Below are 21949 nucleotides of genomic sequence, written 5' to 3'. Positions count from 1 at the left end.
GGTTGGTCTAATTTTAATTCTATTATGTCTTCATGAATAAATGGATCAAAACTTCTACCACAAACACTAAATCCCTAGTGAGTAGAAATTAATATTAAAGGAAAAGATATTTGGGCTTGACACCGTTATTTTCTGTTATTTCAGATGCAAATACTGTTAAGTGCAGTGTCTTTGTCAGTTCACGCTACCATTATAACAAATATACCATAGACTGGGTGGCTTTGACAGCAAATATTTATTTCTCACAGTTCTGGAGGCTGGAAGTCCAAGATCAAAGTGCCAGCAGATCTGATGTCTGATGAGAGCCCACTTTCTGGTTTGTGGACTGATGCGTTCTCATTGTGTCCTCACATGGCAGAAAGCAAAGAGAGAGGAAGCAAGCTATCTCCTCTCTCTTCTTATGAGGGCACTAATCCCATCATGAGGACTCCACCCTCATGACCTAATTAGCTCTCAAAGGCTTTGTTTCCAAATACCATCACATTAGGGATGAGGGTTTCAACATATTAATTTGGGGGGTGGGGTGGGGACAAAGTTTCAGTCCATAGCAGGCAGGGAGAGGAAAAATTCTCCCCTGACATAATACGGCCAAGGTTAGAAGAAATATAAATTTCTTATTTGGAGGGATAGGAAATCATCCTTGTGGTGGTGAGGCATGTTTGACTTCAAATAGTTGAGGACAAAATTAACCAGACTGTAAAAATCCCTCTTTTATGCACAGAACCACAGTTTACCCTATCCCAACCACTGCTGTGCCTAACCCACGCCAACCTCTTGTGGAGCCATTCCACTTACTGAGATCAAAGTTGTCTCTTTTAAGCCAAGTTCTCTCTGTAGAGCTGTGTGGAAGAAGAAGCCACACTAAACTTTACTGTGATAACCAACACAGCAACATTTCTTAGACACAAGAAAAGAAGAAGACTGGAGTTTGTTTATTCTATGGGAAGAAATAGCAAATCCTGGAAGTGTGCACGGGGAAGGTAGGGGATGGCTTATGTAGAGGGAGTTATATACAGCCAGAAGTGAGGAAAGAAAGTTAGAAAAGAAGAAATATTTTCATGAGCTACCTGTTTTGTTTCACCCCAACTAGGTGTACTTCAATACAATTTGATGCTAACCACCCAGATTCAGTATCAGATCCCACAGGTGTAGGGCTCACTGTTCCACAAGACTGCCTTTACAGACACCAGGCAAAAGTGAGGTCCCCAGGCTACCCACACTTCTGACCAACTGGCTGTAAATTCAGGGGTTCCCATGACCCCTCTCAGGTTCAATAATTCTCTATAAAACAACTCAGAGAACCCAGGAAAGTGCTATACTTAACTACTACAGTTTCATTTTAAAGGATACCCATAGGGCATGGTCTAGAAAGGAGCACAAAGCTTTCATGCCCTCTCTCTGGGAGGCCAGGGCATGTCACCCTCATCATTGTGCTACTAATCAGGAAGCTACACTGAGCTTTGGTGTCCAGAGCTTTGGGGGGAGTCTCATTATGTAGGCATGGTCAGTGGACTAAACCACTGACCATGTGATTGAACTCAATATCCAGCCTCCTTCCCCTCCCAGGAGTTTGGACAGCTAAAGTCCCAATCCTCTAATCATGTGCTTGGTCTTTTTGGTGACCAGTCCCATTCTGAAGCTACCTAGAAGTCTCACCATTAATACCTCATTAGCATAAAAAAGACTTCTTTCTATCTCTCAGGAAATTCTAAGGTTTTCTAAACTCTCTACCAGGAACCAGAGACAAAGATCAGGTATATTTTTTATAATATCACAACACCTCTGAGAGCCTTGGAACTGAGGACTACCTAAGTCACCAGGCTTGATTCAAGGGAATGAAGTAGCAAGATCAACCTCACTCCAGAAGGTTTGGGACAAATACTTGAGTATTACAGTATGTGTTAACCAAATCCCATATAATTTAGTTCATAGTATATGATAAGGGGATATTTGAAACAGGCACAGTGTAGTCTCTCTCTGATTTCTAAGGGTTTTTTTCCACATCTTTAATGTGAGCTAGTGGATAGCAAGAAGTAACATGCTTCAGATGACAGTGCACCAGCTAGAGAAATATAAGAGCTGTTTCCCCTTCATACCCCACCCCACCCCCATTCTTTCTCCTTCCCAAAGAGTAACAAGAACCTTCTGCCATCACCTATGTCACTGGTACCACTAGCACTGCAGCTATGGAACAAGCACTTGTCACCTACGTGGGCTGAATAAGTCCTGAAAGGAAAATGGCTTGTCTTCTGCCCATGGAGGAATTCCTAAAGAATCAGACTTTGAAGGCTAGCAGAATTTGATTGCAGGACTTCGACAGGACTGGGGGAAAACAGAGACTCCACTCTTGGAGGGCACACACAAAGTAGTGTGTGCATCGGGACCCAGGGGAAGGAGCAGTGACACCATAGGAGACTGAACCAGACCTACCTGTTGGTATTGGAGGGTCTCCTGCAGAGGCAGGGCATGGCTCTGTCTCACCGTGAGGACAGGGACACTGGCAGCGGAATTCTAGGAAGTACTCCTTGGCATGAGCCCTCCCAGAGTCTGCCATTAGCCCCACCAAAGACCCCAGGTAGGCTCCAGTGTTGGGTCACTTCAGGCCAAACAACCAACAGGGAGGGAACCCAGCCCCACCCATCAGCAGACAAGCAGATTAAAGTTTTACTGAGCTCTGCCCACCAGAGAACCACCCAGCTCTACCCACCACCAGGCCCTCCCATCAGGAAACTTCACAAGCCTTTTAGATAGCCTCATCCACCAGAGGGCAGACAGCAGAAGCAAGAAGAACTACAATCCTGTAGCCTGTAGAACAAAAACCACATTCACAGAAGGATAGACAAGATGAAAAGGCAGAGGGCTATGTACCAGATGAAGGAACAAGATAAAACCCCAGAAAAACAACTAAATGAAGTGGAGACAGGCAACCTTCCAGAAAAAGAATTCAGAATAATGATAGTGAAGATGATCCAGGACCTCGGAAAAAGAATGGAGGCAAAGATTGAGACGATGCAAGAAATGTTTAACAAAGACCTAGAAGAATTAAAGAACAAACAAACAGAGATAAACAATACAATAACTGAAATGAAAACTACACTAGAAGGAATCAATAGCAGAATAACTGAGGCAGAAGAACGGAAAAGTGACCTGGACGACAGAATGGTGGAATTCACTGCTACAGAACAGAATAAAGAAAAAAGAATAAAAAGAAATGAAGACAGCCTAAGAGACCTCTGGGACAACATTAAAAGGCAACAACATTCGCATTATAGGGGTCCCAGAAGAAGAGAGAGAGAAAGGACCCGAGAAAATATTTGAAGAGACTATAGTTGAAAATTTCCCTAACATAGGAAAGGAAATAGCCATGCAAGTCCGGGAAGCGCAGAGAGTCCCATACAGGATAAACCCAAGGAGAAACACATGAAGACACATAGTAATCAAATGGGCAAAAATTAAAGACAAAGAAAAATTATTGAAAGCAGCAAGGGAAAACAGACAAATAACATACAAGGGAACTCCCATAAGGTTAACAGCTGATTTCTCAGCAGAAAGTCTACAAGCCAGAAGGGAGTGGCATGATATACTTAAAGTGATGAAAGGGAAAAACCTACAACCAAGATTACTCTACCTGACAGGGATCTCATTCAGATTCGATGGGGAAACCAAAAGCTTTACAGACAAGCAAAAGCTAATAGAATTCAGCACCACCAAACCAACTCTACAACAAATGCTAAAGGAACTTCTCTAAGTGGGAAACACAAAAGAAGAAAAGGACCTACAAAAACGAACCCAAAACAATTAAGAAAATGGTAACAGGAACATACATATCGATAATTACCTTAAACGTGAATGGATTAAATGCTCCAACCAACAGACACAGGCCTGCTGAATGCATATAAAAGAGACCCATATATATGCTGTCTACAAGAGACCCACTTCAGCCCTAGAGACACATACAGACTGAAAGTGAGGGGATGGAAAAAGATATTCCATGCAAATGAAATCAAAAGAAAGCTGGAGTAGCAATACTCATATCAGATAAAATAGACTTTAAAATAAAGAATATTACAAGAGACAAGGATGGACACTACATGATGATCAAGGGATCAATCCAAGAAGAAGATATAACAATTATAAATATATATGCACCCAACATAGGAGCACCTCAATACATAAGGCAACTGCTAACAGCTATAAAAGATGAAATAGACAGTAACACAATAATAGTGGGGGACTTTAACACCTCACTTACACCAATGGACAGATTATCCAAACAGAAAATTAGTAAGGAAACACAAGCTATAAATGACACAATAGACCAGACAGATTTAATTGATATTTGTAGGACATTCCATCCAAAAACGGCAGGTTACACTTTCTTCTCAAGTGCACACAGAACATTCTCCAGGATAGACCACATCTTGGTTCACAAATCAAGCCTCAGTAAATTTCAGAAAATTGAAATCCTATCAAGCATGTTTTCTGACCACAACGCTATGAGATTAGAAATGAATTACAGGGAAAAAAACGTAAAAAACACAAACACATGGAGGCTAGACAATATGCTACTTAATAACCAAGAGATCACGGAAGAAATCAAAGAGGAAATCCAAAAATACCTAGAGACAAATGACAATGAAAACACGATGATCCAAAAGCTATGGGATGCAGCAAAAGCAGTTCTAAGAGGGAAGTTGATAGCTATATAAGCCTACCTCAAGAAACAAGAAAAATTTCAAATAAACAATCTAACCTTACACCTAAAGGAACTAGAGAAAGAAGAACAAACAAAACCCAAAGTTAACAGAAGGAAAGAAATCATAAAGAACAGAGCAGAAATTTAAAAGAAATAGAAACAAAGAAAACAATAGCAAAGATCAATAAAACTAAAAGCTGGTTATTTCAGAAGATAAACAAAATTGAAAAACCATTAGCCAGACTCATCAAGAAAAAGAGGGAGAGGACTCAAATCAATAAAATTAGAAACGAAAGAGGAGAAGTTACAGCAGACACCACAGAAATACAAAGCATCATAAGAGACTACTACAAGCAACTCTTTGCCAATAAAATGGACAACCTGGAAGAAATGGACAAATTCTTAGAAAGGTATAACCTTCCAAGACTGAACCAGGAAGAAATGGAAAATATGAACAGACCAATCACAAGTAATGAAATTGAAACTGTGATTTAAAATCTTCCAACAAACAAAAGTCTAGGACCAGGTGGCTTCACAGGTGAATTCTATCAAACATTTAAAGAAGAGCTAACACCCATCCTTCTCAAACTCTTCCAAAAAACTGCAGAGAAAGGAACACTCCCAAACTCATTCTACGAGGCCACCATCACCCTGATACCAAAACCAGACAAAGATACTACAAAAAAACAATATTACAGACCAATATCACTGATGAATATAGATGCAAAAATTCTGAACAAAATACTAGCAAACAGAATCCAACAATACATTAAAAGTATCATACACCATGATCAAGTGGGATTTATCCCAAGGATGCAAGGATTCAATATATGCAAATCAATCAATGTGATACACCATATTAACAAATTGAAGAAGGAAAACCATATGATAGTCTCAATAGATGCAGAAAAAGCTTTTGACAAAATTCAACACCCATTTATGATTAAAAACTCTCCAGAAAGTAGGCATAGAGGGAACTTACCTCAACATAATAAAGGCCATATATGACAAACCCACAGCAAACATCATTCTCAATGGTGAAAAACTGAAAGCATTTCCTCTAAGATCAGGAACAAGACAAGGTTGTCCACTCTCACCACTATTATTCAACATAGTTTTGGAAGTCCTAGCCATGGCAATCAGAGAAGAAAAAGAAATAAAAGGAATACAAATTGGAAAAGAAGAAGTAAAACTGTCACTGTTTGCAGATGACATGATACTATACATAGAGAATACTAAAGATGCTACCAGAAAACTACTAGAGCTAATCAATGAATTTGGTAAAGTTGCAGAACACAAAATTAATGCATAGAAATCTCTTGCATTCCTATATAGTAATGATGAAAAATCTGAAAGATAAATTAAGGAAACACTCCCATTTACCACTGCAACAAAAAGAATACAGTACCTACGAATAAACCTACCTAAGTAGACAAATGACCTGTATGCAGAAAACTATAAGACACTAATCAAAGAAATTAAAGATGATACCAACAGATGGAGAGATATACCATGTTCCTGGATTGGAAGAATCAATATTTTGAAAATGACTATACTACCAAAAGCAATCTACAGGTTCAATGCAATCCCTATCAAATTACCAATGGCATTTTTTACAGAACTAGAACAAAAAAATCTTAAAATTTGTATGGAGAGAAAAAGACCCTGAATAGCCAAAGCAGTCTTGAGGGAAAAAAGCGGAGCTGGAGGAATCAGGCTCCCTGACTTCAGACTATACTACAAAGCTACAGTAATCAAGACAATATGGTACTGTCACAAAAACAGAAATATAGTTCAATGGAACAACATAGAAAGCCCAGAGATAAACCCACGCACCTATGGTCAACTAATCTATGACAAAGGAGGCAAGGATATACAATGGAGAAATGACAGTCTCTACAATAACTGGTACTGGGAAAACTGGACAGCTACATGTAAAAGAATGAAATTAGAACACTCCTTAACACCATACACAAAAATAAACTCAAAATGGGTTAGAGACCTAAATGTAAGACTGGACACTATAAAACTCTAGAGGAAAACATAGGAAGAATACTCTTTGACATAAATCACAGCAAGATCTTTTTTGATCCACCTCCTAGAGTAATGGAAATAAAAACAAAAATAAACAAATAGGACCTAATGAAACTTCAAAGTGTTTGCACAGCAAAGGAAATCATAAACAAGATGAAAAGACAACCCTCAGGATGGGAGAAAAGATTTGCAAAACAAATCAACGGACAAAGGATTAATCTCCAAAATATATAAATAGTTCATACAGCTCAATATTAAAAAAAACCCAACCCAATCCAAAAATGGGCAGAAGACCAAATAGACATTTCTCCAAAGAAGACAAACAGATGGCCAAGAAGCACATGAAAAGCTGCTCAACATCACTAATTATTAGAGAAATGCAAATCAAAACTACAATTAGGTATCACCTCACACCAGTTAGAATGGCCATCATCAGAAAATCTACAAACAACAAATGCTGGAGAGGGTGGGGAGAAATGGGAACCCTCTTGCACTGTTGGTGGGAATGTAAATTGAAACAGCCACTATGGAGAACAGTATGGAGGTTCCTTAAAAAAATAAAAATAGAATTACCATATGACCCAGCAATCCCACTACTGGGCATATACCCAGAGAAAACCATAATTCAGAAAGACACATGCACCCCAATGTTCATTGCAGCATTATTTTCAATAGGCAGGTCATGGAAGCAACCTAAATGCCCATCAACAGATTAATGGGTAAAGAAGATGTGGTACATACATACAATGGAATATTACTTAGCCATAAAAAGGAATGGAATTGGGTCATTTGTAGAGACGTGGATGGATCTAGAGACTGTCATACAGAGTGAAGTAAGTCAGAAAGAGAAAAACAAATATCGTATATTAACGCATGTGGAACCTAGAAAAATGGTACAGATGAACCGGTTTGCAGGGCAGAAAGTGAGACACAGATGTAGAGAAGAAACGTATGGACACCAAGGGGGAAAGCGGCAGGGGGGTGGGGGTGGGGGTGTGATGAATTGGGAGATTGGGATTGACATGTATACACTGATGTGCATAAAATGGATGACTAATAAAAATATATATATCCCCTTCTCTTATACTAATTCAATTTATTTCCTTATCTCTTGTCTTTACATTGCTTATAAATCTTTGCCTTCTAACTGGAAAGCAAGAATGTTAATTTTGTTAATATAATAGTACATACTGTATAATAATAATAAAAAGGAGAGAGAAAAAAATAGACGAGGAGAATAAGGAAGGATATGGCGAACAGAGGGAAGGAAGGAAAGAAAGACTTTTATAAAACCACCCAGAAGTTCCTCTGAGTTCTGTTTCCTAGTAAATTGTCCTAGATTGAAGCAGGTGCATATAAATAAATAAATAGAAAAACTGATGGTTTTAATTCTTAATGATCCTTTGTGACTATTTTAAACATACTTTTTCTGTTAAAAAATTGAAATATTGGGCTTCCCTGGTGGCGCAGTGGTTGAGAGTCCGCCTGCCGATGCAGGGGACACGGGTTCGTGCCCCGATCCCGGAAGATCCCACATGCCGCGGAGCGGCTGGGCCCGCGAGCCATGGCCGCGGAGCCTGTGTGTCCGGAGCCTGTGCTCTGCAACGGGAGAGGCCACAGCAGTGAGAGGCCCGCGTACAGCAAAACAAAACAAAAAAAAAAAAAAAAAAAAAAAAAAAAAAAAATTGAAATATTTTTACATGTATTAGAGCAATAGAAAAAGATCTGAGCCTATTATTAAGGAATTACTGAATTCTTCTGGATCAGGTTAAAGGTAAAATAATATTAATACATGCTCAAATAGTAACCATTATAATCTTTTTATCTTTTTTTAAGTAATTCAGACTGGCACTCCATTAAAAATATGTAGGGCTTATTTTTAAAGTAATATATAAACAAAAAGTACAAATATACATAGTTTCCATAACTATATTTTTATAGTTTATTATTCATAGCTACTGTGTATTAATGCATCAAGTAACTACATGAAAGGGAACTAAAGCTCACATCTGCTTATTCTGATTTGTGATAATAATTTTAAAGAACTCTGGAAACTCAGTGAGTCAATGAATTAGCCTATAGGGAATTTCTTCTGTACAATTCTGTATTATGTAGGGAACATTTTCTTCAGCTGTTTTTTTCCCCTAGACGTTAATCTTCCTTACAAACTAATTGTATTACTTGCATGAGCATAGGAGGAAAATAGCAGAACCAGGCAGTTTCTGAGCAAGATTATTTGACATTGCAATAAGTGACAGGGCCAAGTGTGAGACATCTGGAATTCAAGCAAATCAAAGTTTCTTTAGATCTGCATATGTGTATAATTTAAAGTTATCTAGGAATTCATTTAAGAGGTCATCTGTTTTCATTTAAAAATTGGTTTAGGCTTTACCAGCTAAAGAGCTTAAATTTAGAAGTAGCATTGGACTGCAGTCACGTGTCACTTATTCTTTGATCCTGCGCAGGATGTCTCAAAAAGCTAGAAGGGTCAGTTCTTTTATCTACAAACGAATAAATTAATTCAGTAGAAAGGATTTCACCACACTTCTCCAACATCTTTAAAGTCCTTGGTTGAAGCAACCGGGCGTTATAAAGTATTGAGCCCAGCTTCGCAGAAAGTCCCTTCGGTTTCCCTCCCGTCCCAAACCCTTTGCCTCAAAGCCACTGACAGCCGCTGTGAGAGCTTCTAAGAGGTCCAACCACGTTCACATTCCCCGACTTTGGATCTCTAGGACTCGGAAAGGTCGCGGACGCACCAAAGCTCGGAGCTGAGGGGCGGGGCCAAGAGGCGGGACGAAGGGGGCCAAGCCCCGCCTAACAAAGCGGAACTAGATTTACGTCATTTCTGTCTGCAGCGTTACCTGGGGCACAAGTGGAGCTCAGGCCGGCGGCGATTGGCAGGTGAAGGGAATGGTGGGGAGCGGTGGCCCCTCCCCGAGCGGTGGCCCCTCCCCCTCAGCCGGTACTGCTCCCACTCGGCTTGCCTCTGGGGCCGCTGGGTCTGAACCTCCTCTGGTTCGGTGTGTTGATGTCCCCAGGTCCTTGAGGTCCCCGCCCTATCCAGCCCTCTTAATTAAGTTACGTTTCTCTGAAGCCCCCATTGGGCATCTAGCCTCTTGTTTAAAGTCTTGGCCAGGATTAACCCCTTCCTCCGTGTTTCCTCTCCTTGCCCTCGGTGAACTCGCGTTCCTCTGGTTGAAGAGCTCCCGGCCCATCCTTCGCGCTCTCAGTGCCCCACTCACCGCGCAGATACTGTCTAGTCCACTTTCAGGCTGAGCGGGAAATACTTAATGTACCTCACGTGTTTTTCTGGACTTTTTTTCTGTTCGATTCATGAAATGGTTTTCCGTCTTTTCATTTCATTATTTAGAGATGGAAAGGGCAAAATCGTTTTTAAGGAGGAGGCGAAGCAGCTTTTTTTTTACCTCTTCCGCTCTTATAAAGGCCCACAGAAGAAAAGGGAAAAGCGAAATTACAAAATTGATAAAGATCGCGAAACACATTTGTTTATTCAATAAAACAGTAGGGGAAACAAAATGGGTAGCATAGGTTGGTTCTAATACCACCAGCAAATTAATTTTTTTTTTTTTGCGGTACGTGGGCCTCTCACTGTTGTGGCCTCTCCCGTTGCGGAGCACAGGCTCCGGACGCGCAGGCCCAGCGGCCACGGCTCACGGGCCCAACCGCTCCGCGGCATGTGGGATCCTCCCGGACCGGGGCACGAACCCTTGTCCCCTGCATCGGCAGGCAGACTCTCAACCACTGCGCCACCAGGGAAACCCCAAGCAAATTAATTTAAATTCTATTTTCAAAGTTTTAAAGAAGTAAATGGAACTTAGATTTCAAAGACTTACCTTGTAATCTTTTTCTCATGAAGCCTGAATAGATCAGCAGAGCCATGATCTATTATAATAAAAGTTTTTGAATTGGGATAGATAAAAATCTTATCTCTGAATCTGCAAGTGGAACCCGGATGTAAAATCCTCATGACCTGAACAGTGGCTTGATAGTACTTTTTAGTATCTTAGAATTTCTGAAGTGTTTTCACATTAATTTATTTGGAGCCTCATAATAACCATATGACATCAGTATTGTTTTTTATTTAAGGCCAGCAACTGTCCCTACCCCCTTTTCTTCTCTGGACCTTGTCGTTTTAAACTACTCGAAAGACTTTACCCTTCATAGCTAGCAACATCTTAATGTGCCTTAATGTCTCCCATATTTAAAAAAAATTCTGGAATCCATTCCCACCTTCCAGCAAATACCCCTTATCTCTGCTCCCTGACAGCACTCCAAAGAACCGTCTACATATTCACTGTCTCAGCGTTCCCACTTCCTCAACACAGGCTTTCTTCCTTGCTGCTCCAATAAGCAACTTTAGTTGGCCAAATCTAATTCTTTATCCTCCATTTACTTGACTCTCCACAATTGAGCACTTCTCTTTCCTGAAATGTGTGGAACTTTATCATTCCTCAGTAATGTGAGTCATTTCTGAGTCAGGTAATAATTTTGAATACTGAAAAATATTTCATCACTATTTTGTGCTATTCATAGTGTAATGGTGACATGTGGAATTAGTCTGCGTTAACATTTTCAAATGCTACTATCTTAAATCTCGACAACCAACAAAACAATAAATCAAGCCCTGATTTGTAACATTTGTCAATTTCTATAATATAAATACTCCCACACTGGCCAATTTCAAGCTACCAACATGCCTCAGGAACTGGAAAGATATGTGCAGTAATGCACCATGCTATAGTTTCCACCATACAGATACCAGTAGATAATATGCAGAGACCAGTAGTTCTCAACCTTGGGTGACTTTGCTCCCCAGGGGACATTTGGCAATGTCTGGAGATATTTTCGATTGTCACAACTGTGTTACTGCATCTGGTGAGTAGAAGGCAGGGATTCTGCTAAACATCCTATTGTGCACAGAACAACCCTCACAACAAAGAACCCAGCCCAGAACATCAATGGGTCACTGTTGAGGAACCCTGCAATAAAAATAAATAACCACAAGAAAATAAATAGTAGTAAAAAATAGTGTAAGAGGGAAAAATTTTTTTCTATACTCTCAGGTTTGGTGCTTGGAGCCTGCAAATTAAACCGACAAAATACAGATTAACAGGAGAAAAGACTTACAAATTTTATTTGATGTTAATATTTTAATTTTACACATATACAGGAAAGGAAGTGAAAACCCAAAGGGGAGCTTAGCCCTTGGAGCTTGTATATTATTTTAACAAAGGTGATAAATTTGTGAAGTGACAAGACAAAGGGAAAGAGATTTGGATTTCTAGAGGTGGTAAATTGTGGGAGGGTAAATATTTGGGGAAAGCTCATGGAGGGTAAGGGTTATTTAAGTAAAGCTGGTTTGTGCAGACCCATCTCAGTGCCAATGATAATGGTTATTTTGTCTCCAGTGATAATGGTTATTTTTCTCCTCCTGGTATGGGAGAGAAGAGGGGGAACACCTTCAGACAAGGAAATGTATGTCCTGCTTTTAGGCAGATAAAGGGAGGATAGAGAGCTTTTCCTACATATGCTATTTCTCAATTACCTTAAGCTCAAAATAATCCTTATGCCGAAGTAGCATATTTTGTGGTGGTATATTCTGATCTCCTTCAATCGTATAGTAATTAGTAAGTGATGAGTTTTGAGTGTGTATTACCTTTATTTTATTTAATTGTAAGCTTAAATAATTTAATTTTAAAAGAATGACTGTGAGGGCCTCCCTGGTGGCGCAGTGGTTGAGAGTCCGCCTGCTGATGCAGGGGATACGGGTTCGTGCCCCGGTCTGGGAGGATCCCATATGCTGCGGAGCGGCTGGGCCCGTGAGCCATGGCCGCTGGGCCTGCGCATCCGGAGCCTGTGCTCCGCAACGGGAGAGGCCACAACAGTGAGAGGCCCGCATACCGCAAAAAGAAAAAAAAAAAAAAAAAAAAAAAAGAATGACTGTGTTTAAAAACTAACTCACAAAATTCTCAAAAATTTAAAATTTGGCTCTACTGAACCAAGTCAGCTCTGGTACATTGCCAAACCATGCCTGTCAATTTCCCATATAATTACAGCCTCTCCTGCCTATTTCTTTTACCTCACCTCCCACTCTTCTGTCTCTTCTCTGCGCTCCAGTGGCACAGTGTTCTTCCTTTCTACCACTTCAACACACCAAACTCCTTATCTCAAGGCAGTTTTATCTTTTGTTCCCTGTGCCTGGAACCCTCTTCTACCATTTTCCCATGGCTCCCTCTTTGCGTCATGAAAAGTAGTGTCTCCTAATTAGAGAGGCCTTCCTTGGCTGTTTGTACTAAAATACCCCGTGGTCATTCTTTATCCCTACTCTTTTATTTTCATTGCACATGCACTTCTTTTGGTTTCTACAGCCATAATTTAAATAACATGTTATTCTACTTATTCTTGATTTCTTTTTTTCTTATTTTTTAAATTAATTTTTATTGGAGTATAGTTGATTTACAATGTTGTGTTAGTTTCTGCTAATAAAGTGAATCAAAGTGAATCAGTTATACATATACCTATATAGATTCTTTTCCCATATACATCATTACAGAGTACTGAGTAGAGTTCCCTGTGCTATACAATAGGTTCTTGCTAGTTATCTATTTTATATATAGTAGTGTGTATATGTCAGTCTTGATTTCTTTTAGATTTGGCTATTTTCCGGTAGCCTCTTAAAATATGAAATGAGAATTTAGCTCTCTTACGCCAACCATATGGACATATACACACTGATCCTCTACCCTCATCTTCCTAATTTAAAAAAAAAAAACATGTCATAACACTAAGTAGGTTCCAAAAATTTAATTGCATTCGATGTAAGGATGAGTTATTACAAAGCACACTTGACCCTGAACAACGTGGGATTAGGGTTGCTGACCACCCCCTGCAGTTGAAAATTCGAATACCACTTTGAACTCTCCCAAAACTTAACTACAGTAGCCTTGCTGATAACATAAACAGCTAATTAACACATATTTTGTATGTTATATGTATTATATACTGTATTGTTATAATAAAGTAAGCTAGAGAAAAGAATGTTATTACGAAAATGATAAGGAAGAGAAAATACATTTACAGTGCTGTACTTTATTTGTTGGTGCCATGAGTTTACATCATCTGTTTACACGATGAATTGTCCTCCTGTCATACCTTCAACATTATTGTCTTATGTGGTACAAAGCCCCATAGACATTTTATGTATTACTAACACTAGACATCAAAAATGAAGATAATGTGAAAAAATCATATTAATCTACAGGTATAATGATTCATGCATTGATAATGAAGGGCAGAAATATGATTTATTTATGGTCGCCTAGTGCAGTTGATACGATGGCTTCACAGTAGCCTGGCCTATACACTAATGAACGAATTATAAAATTTTTATGTTGTACAGTGCTAGTCATATTCATAGTACAGCACTGGAAACCTTGTTAACATTTTTAAACCACTTACCTGTGATGATAGACATATTCAGTTTCTCCAATTACAGGGAGAATGAGGCACACTGTAATGGTTACTAGATTGTCACGTGAAGACACTCACACACATAACAGAAAAGTTTATTAACTCTACAGCATGATGATTATTTACTATTCATTAAGTGGAAAGGTATCATCATAAAGATCTTCATCCTCACCATCTTCACGTTGAGTAGGCTGAGTAAGAGGAGGGATTGGTCTTTGCTGTCCCAGGGTGGTAGAAGCAGAAGAAATACAGGAGGTGAAAAGGGAGGTAGGAGAGGCCAGCATACTCAGTGTAGCTTTACAGAAATAGGTCATAATTTCTGTCTGACTTTTTGCTTTTTCATTTCTCTAAAAATGTTTCTACATGGTTCTAATCCTTCTTCCACTGTTTACTTTAGTTTCAGTGCCCATAGCATAGAAAAGTCCATGTTGTAAAAAAAAGCCAAAAGCAGTCTTGAATAATAAGAACTCTTCTGCCAGATTGTCTAAATGTCAATTTGTTTTCTGGCACTGCTTCTTTTACGTTTTCTTCCTTATCACCTGGAACTGGTTCAGAAACACTCATCTCCATCAAGTCGCCTTCTAATTCTTCTGATGTGGTGTCTATTAGCCCTTGAATGTCGCAAAGATCCATATCGTGCAACCCTTTACCCCCTACCTTTTTTGCCATATCCACAATCCCTTTCATGATTTTCTTGACTGGCTCTGTAATAAATCCTGTGAGGTCATGCACAACATCTGGACAGTTTTCTCCAGCAGAAATTTATTGTTTCAGGCTTGATGGCTTTCGTTGCTTTTTGTATAACAACAACGATGGCATCTTTTATGGTGTAATCCTTCTAGACTTCCACGATGGTCTCTCTATTGAGGTTCTCTGATAGAGGTTGACAATCCTTTCCATAGAGTACCATGTGTAATGAGCCTTCAAGGTCCTTATTGACACCCTGATCTGGAGGCTGAATTGGAGACGTTGTGTTTTCGGGTCAAGTAGACCACTTCGATGCATTCAGTGATGAACTCATGGAGTTCTGAGTGACCAGGGGCATCCCTTATTGGCAAGGTACTTCCTGACTTCAGAGACAAAGCATTGATGGAATCAATTCAGTAAAATTGTGCTGGTTGTCTGGGTCTTCTTGTACAGCCAAAAGACTGGCAGCTGGCATTTATCTTTTCCCTTCAATTATTAAGGGTTAGCAAGTTTATAAATAAGGGCAGTCCTGATCATAAACCCAACTGCATTTGTACAAAACAGTAGAGTTAGCCTATCCCTTCTTGCCTTAAATCCTGGTACTCACTTCTCTTCCTTACTAATAAATGTCCTTTGTGGCACTTTTTTTTTTCAAGAATAGGTCACTTTCATATGCATTTAGAACCTGTTCAGGGAGATAGCCTTTCCTTTCTCTTCAGCGGGCATCTGAACTCGTCTGCTGCCTCTTAGTTGGCAGAAGCTGCTTCTCCTATTATCTTTACATTTTTTAAGGCCAAACCGTTTTCTAAAATTATCAAACCACCCTTTGCTGGCATTAAGTTCTTCAGCTTTAGATCCTTCACCTTCCTTTTGCCTTAAGTTGTCATATAATGACTTCACTTTTTCTTGAATCATATTAGAGTCTGTAGGTATGGCTTTCTTATAGCAATCCTGCCCCCACATAAAAGCTACATTTTCAATATAAGACAAAAAGGTATTTCGCAAAAAGTGCAAGGTTTTCACATCTGATGGCATAGCTGCAGTGACAGCTTCATGAATTTCCTTTCCTTTCCTTTTCTTTTTTTTACAGTGGTCCTTACACTGGATTCATTTATCTTAAAATGGCAGGCAACTACAGCTGCAGACCTCAATCTACAGTACATATTAAGCAATTCAACTTTTTCTTGTAAGGTCCTGAACTCTGTTTCTTGGAACACTTCCAGCATCACTAGCAGCTCTTTGTATGGGTCCCATGGTGTTATTCAGGGTTTACGTTAAACATGACGAAAAATAGGTGAGAACTGCGAGAGATCACCTTTCACTGTGATATGCAAGTTACTGGAGAGGTGAACTGCTCACATGGAGATGATTAGTGTCACACAGCATTTTAAGCAGATTCAACACTTGAACTCACTGCAATAGCAACAAGAGGTGGCTATGAAATTACTACACTGGTATGGTATGTTCTACAATTAATTTTATGCAGGGATGTTTAATACTGCATCTTTACATTTGTTTACTATTCTCTCAACTGCAAATGGCACCATGTTCAGTCTGTGTGTGCATTAAGTTTTGATAAATTTTAACTTTTTATAATAGATTCGTGTATATTTTACACTAGCAAATGATAAAATAGACTAGTATCTATATATATTTTATGCCGTCATGACATACCTCTTTATTTTTGATATTCCTTGGCTATGCAGTTCACCTATAAGTTTATTCAAACTGTTACAAATCTCCAAAAAATTTTTCCAATATATTTATTGAAAAATTTGCATGTAAACGTACCCATGCAGTACAAACCCATGTTCAAGGGTCAACTTTAATTAAATATCCAGGGTAAGCCTGCTTTGGAGTCAAGAACCAGTCACCAATCATGTTGTATCCAAATTCATGTTATTAGGGGTGGCATTATCATAGGGTATATAATTATGGGATATTACTGTTGTTGTATCATACACTTTGGGAGGATTAATATTAATATTAACATAGTTATGGTTGTATACTTATTCATACTGAGCCATAGCAATAGCTTAGTTTTGGGGTGTTTTTCTTTTTTTTCTTTGTCCCCTTTCAGGGTGACACTTAAAATACACAAGTCAGATTATGTTACTCCTCTGATATAACCCTCCAGTAGCTTCCCATCACAGTTACAATAAAATTCTAACTTTTTACCATGGAAAGCACTATGTAATCTGTGATCCCACTACCTCTCTGCTTTTATTTCCTATCACTCTTTTTCTCTATAGTTGGCTACAGTCACATTGGCCTTCTTCCTGTTCTAGTTTCCTATTTCATTGCCTTCACACTTGCTGTTCTGTCTACCTAAAAAGCTCTTTGGGTATGTAAATGGCTCATTCCACTTCATTAAAGTTTCTGCTTAAACAACAAAGAATTAATATAATATGTAGAATTTTTATCCTCCTTTGTCACTTATTGTATTATTGCCTCCAATAAATATTTATTTAAAACTCTTTTAATTGGTGCATTATATTAATGAAAGGTTAAAATCTGCCTCTAATCCCCAACATTCATCATACTAAACTCAGTCTAAACAAGAGAACTAAAGCAATACTAATAACAAGATCATTAACCAAGATTAAGATCCTTATGAGTGGTGTCTGATCTATGTACAGAGGCATCAGGTATTGGTAGATTCCAGTTTATAGATTCCAGTTTCTAGAATGTTAAGCAAATGCTATTGACCCTACATGAACTGTATGTAACTAAATGTAACTCCTGGCCCTGATTCCAAGACTAAACTTTAGATCAGTCTTCAGTGGTGAAGAAACTTTTAAAAATGTTATTTCCAATGTGTTGCAGACCATTGCTTTTGTAAAATAAAAATGAATTACTAGAGAAAGATAAAAAATAACAGATCTACAAACCCACTGATCATGTGTGTGTGTGTGTGTGTGTGTGTGTCTGTGCACAACAATATAAAATTGCTATAAAAGCTTCAAACTACTCTCAATTTCTTTATTTATCTCTTCTAGTAACATGTAGTTCAGAGACTGACATAGGTCTGTGGACCACACTCAAAGCAGTATAACTTTTAGAGATCCACCTACAGGAGATTTGCTCCAACCCCTTATGCCCTATCCCTCCCACACCCTATTTCTGCTAACTTTTCAAGTTAAGCCTGCAGTGAATTGTTCTCCTGCTGGTAACAAACTAATTTTTTAAAACTGTTATTATTATTCAGGTAGTACATGTTAACTATAGACATAAGCAAAAAAAACATATTTTAAATTCCTCCTTAATTCTATCAGCACGGTTAACATTCATATTCATATTTGTATGTACATAGTTATATATATACAAGACTTATCTATTTGAATGGGGGAGGGAGAAGCTAAGACAAATAGCTTATTACAGATAACTGTTTAATAAACTGCTCTTTGAAAATTGAACATCGTAATATGAAACATTTTCCATGTCAGTGTGTACATTTACAGCATCACTTTTAATATTCTCACAGGATTCTATTCTATGAAAGCATCATAATTTATTTAACCAATTTTCTATTCAGTCAGCCAGCAAATATTATTTATTGATCACCTACTCTTGGCCTACAATTGAGAATGTTTTGGGGAAAATTATGTAATTTGCATGAATTAACACTAATGGTATCTTGTGCTATCATACACACACACACACACACACACACACTCACATACGTTGCTTTATACCTTCAATCACTAAGCATTGATAACAGGGGTAAAACTCACATAAAGTTGATTATTAGAAAACATATTAAAGACCCACAATAAATATGTCCCATTTTGTCCCAATGGGACAAAAATGTCCCATTTATGTTTAGTTTCTCACTTTTGTAAAATCTAGAAGTTATGCACTCTCATAGAATGCTTATAGGTGTAAACTGATTAACATTTTTGAGGACAATTGGCTGTGTCAAAATTTTAGTGTGCATACTCTACTCTGTTTTTATGAAGTTATGTATATCTGAGCTACATACACATCATAGAAACAAAATCACACAGTATAAAAGAATATACCAAAATAAAATCTCTTTTTCATTCCTAAATCCAGTCCCTTAGTCCCCCTGGTCCCTCCCCAGAGACAATCAGCAGTTTTCTTATATCCCCTTTCAGAGAGAGTCAATGCAAATATATATATGCATACCTTTTCTCATAACATTTCCACTTATAAAAGTCCATCCAACGGAGTACAAAAATATATGTATAAGGATATTCATTTTGTAATTGTAATAGCAAAAAAACAATGGAAACAATTTGAATGTCCAATAATAAAGAGTAAATAAATTATGACGTATCTATACTTAGAAATACTGTGCAACTATAAAAAGAATGAGGCAGATCTATATGTATTAACATGGAAAATCTCCAACATATATTGTTAAGTAAAGAAAGCAGAAAAATGTATCGTTTCATCACATTAATGCAAATAAATAATCCTCTATGGTATGTGTGTGTATGTGTATATATACATATGTATAGTCCAAATTTAAATATATAAGAAAAGAGCTAGAAGAATCACACATCTATTAATAGAGATAAAGATAACCTTTGAACAGAGGACTGGACTAGAAGAAATGGGGAATGGGAGATTTTTGCTTTTTACTCTGTAGTACTATATTGTTTGAAATTTTTACTACAAGAATGTATATGTGTATTATTTACCTAATAACTTTTAGAGTAGATAAATCTAGGCAATGCTATGAATAATTTTGGATTTTAAGCAGAAATGAAATGTTAAATAGGGAATGATATTTATCTATTTTTCTAATGCTGTTTAAATATTGCCCTGTTTCTATGGTTATTTGTGAATAACCAGGTAACAGTGTTCTGTATGTTGAACAATGCAAAAGAACATGGACAGAAAAAGTAATGAATTGAAGTGACCACCATGTTTCAAAATTCAGTATAATTATTTTGCTATTTTTTCCACGCATTTGAAAATTAAAATTTTGATATGATTTTTATTTATGATAAATCTCAGCAAGGTTTACTTCTGTGTTTATCCCTTTTAATGATAGAAGTAGTGACAGTGTCCTTAAAAAGTATAAAAACTGGGCTTCCCTCGTGGCGCAGTGGTTGAGAGTCCACCTGCCAATGCAGGGGACACGGGTTCGTGCCCAGGTCCGGGAAGATCCCTCAGGCCACGGAGCGGCTGGGCCCGTGAGCCATGGCCGCTGAGCCTGCGCGTCCGGAGCCTGTGCTCCGCAATGGGAGAGGACACAACAGTGAGAGGCCCGTGTACCAAAAAAAAAAAAAAAAAAAATGCATAAAAACTGATTATCACACTATTCACAAAGAAATTAACAAATCTTTTAAGTACCAAATATCATTCCTACTATTATTTATGCTAATAGTTATTTATAAGTTATGAGAATGTTTATAATGTTCAGTTATGTTATTTTTTATACAGAATAATGCATGTGAATAGTTCTTATATTTGAAAATAGTTTATATTATAATAATAGATATAATATATTGAATGGTTATGATGGACCAGAAACTATACTAAATGCTTTACCTGTATCATCTGATTTAATCCTCACAATTCTATGAAGTGGGTACTATGCCTCCCCATATTTTACAGATGAGGAAACTGAAGTTGGAATAAGTTAAATAACTTTTATAAGATCACACAATTAAGTATGAGGTTGAATATGATTTAAACACTGGTCTGTCTTACTTCAGACCCAAAGATTTAACCTATATTCGCATGCCTCCTATATTATTAAACCTATTTGAAGAGAAATAAAAAAGTCACAGAGCATTTTTTTCATAGAGCGTTTTCTCCTTACTCTTAAAAGTTTCAATTTTTAAAACTCAGCAATATACACAGTTAGGAAGAAAACATCTTTAGTTTTAAGGCTCTATGTAAGTTTAAACATCAAAAGAGAAAAACAATTTAAATAAAATATGTAAATAGGTTTTTCTTCCATTTTTCCTTATAAATGACATATCTTTTAGACAGTTTTTCTGTTTGGTCTCTGTCTCTCTAAATATAATGCACATATTAGTAGATGTGTGTTATATATACAGTTCTAAATACTGCAGGACTTTGGGATTTGTAAATCCTTTTAAATTTAGCATTTTACAAGTAACGGTTCAGAATTTTTAAATTTTAAGTAAAATTATATTCACTTAGTTTGGACTATGATAAAGCATCTCAGAACCATGTTGCCACTGCAAATGTAATGAGTGACATTTATACAATGAACTATTAATAACTGAGATTAAGTAAAATCCATGTTTCTCTCTGTGTTCAGTATAGGGCCTTTTTTCCCCTTTTCTTTTTTTTGACCATTGGAGCCTTGTGTCCTTTATAAGCTAAACTCAGAGACTTGTGAAATTGAAAGTCTCTTTGGAGTTAATTTATTACAGTGCTTTTATTTTACAAGCAATGAAATGGAAGCCAAAAGATGTTAAGCTATTTGTCCGTGGTTATGTTAAGTAGCGCTGTGAGCTAAAACTAAAATACATCTTCAGTCTTTCAGTTCAGTAGTCTTCCTTCCCTGATTATGTGTAAGAAAACTACCAAACAACAGGTTACTTGTAAATCTTATGTATACCTTGTATTTCCTCTCATTATGTATACTGGAAAATTAATATAATTCCTGTATTAATTTATATAACCCAAATAAACAAAATTCTTGCATTACGCTTTTCTGATAGCACTGGGACAATATTGGAAAAGTTTAATTATTTGACCTACTCAATCATTCAATTTTGGATGAGATCCTTTTTAGGATAATAAATGTTTAAGCAGCATAAATAAGAATTTAGTTTACTCCAGTTTATTTGTGTAGTAAAATACACATAAGATGAAATTTATCATCTTAACCATTATTAAGTGTACAGTTCAGTGGTATTAAATACATAATGTTGTGCAACTATTGCCAACATCCATCTCCAGAACTCTTTTCATCTTGAAATTCTATACCCATTAAATAATAACCCTCCATACCCCCTCCAAACTCCCGGCACCACCATTCTTTCTGTCTCTATGATTTTGACTACTATAAGTACTTCATATAAAGGGAAT

The 21949-nt window shown here is 37.6% G+C and overlaps 1 protein-coding gene across 1 annotated transcript in view; it reads left to right on the top strand.

Moving 5' to 3' along the window:
• C7H11orf65 (chromosome 7 C11orf65 homolog) overlaps nt 1–21949 on the top strand; it is a 43393-nt gene that overhangs the window by 1466 nt on the left and 19978 nt on the right. The window contains exon 2 of the mRNA XM_060105242.1: nt 9586–9631. Coding sequence (XP_059961225.1) covers nt 9586–9631 — 46 coding nt within the window. The remainder of the gene's footprint in view (nt 1–9585; nt 9632–21949) is intronic.

The sequence above is a fragment of the Mesoplodon densirostris genome, chromosome 7 (genome assembly GCF_025265405.1).
Source record: "Mesoplodon densirostris isolate mMesDen1 chromosome 7, mMesDen1 primary haplotype, whole genome shotgun sequence".
NCBI classification, from domain to species: Eukaryota; Metazoa; Chordata; class Mammalia; order Artiodactyla; family Ziphiidae; genus Mesoplodon; species Mesoplodon densirostris.
The sequence above is the reverse complement of the archived record's forward strand: the minus strand, read 5'-3'. Positions and strand labels throughout refer to the sequence as shown.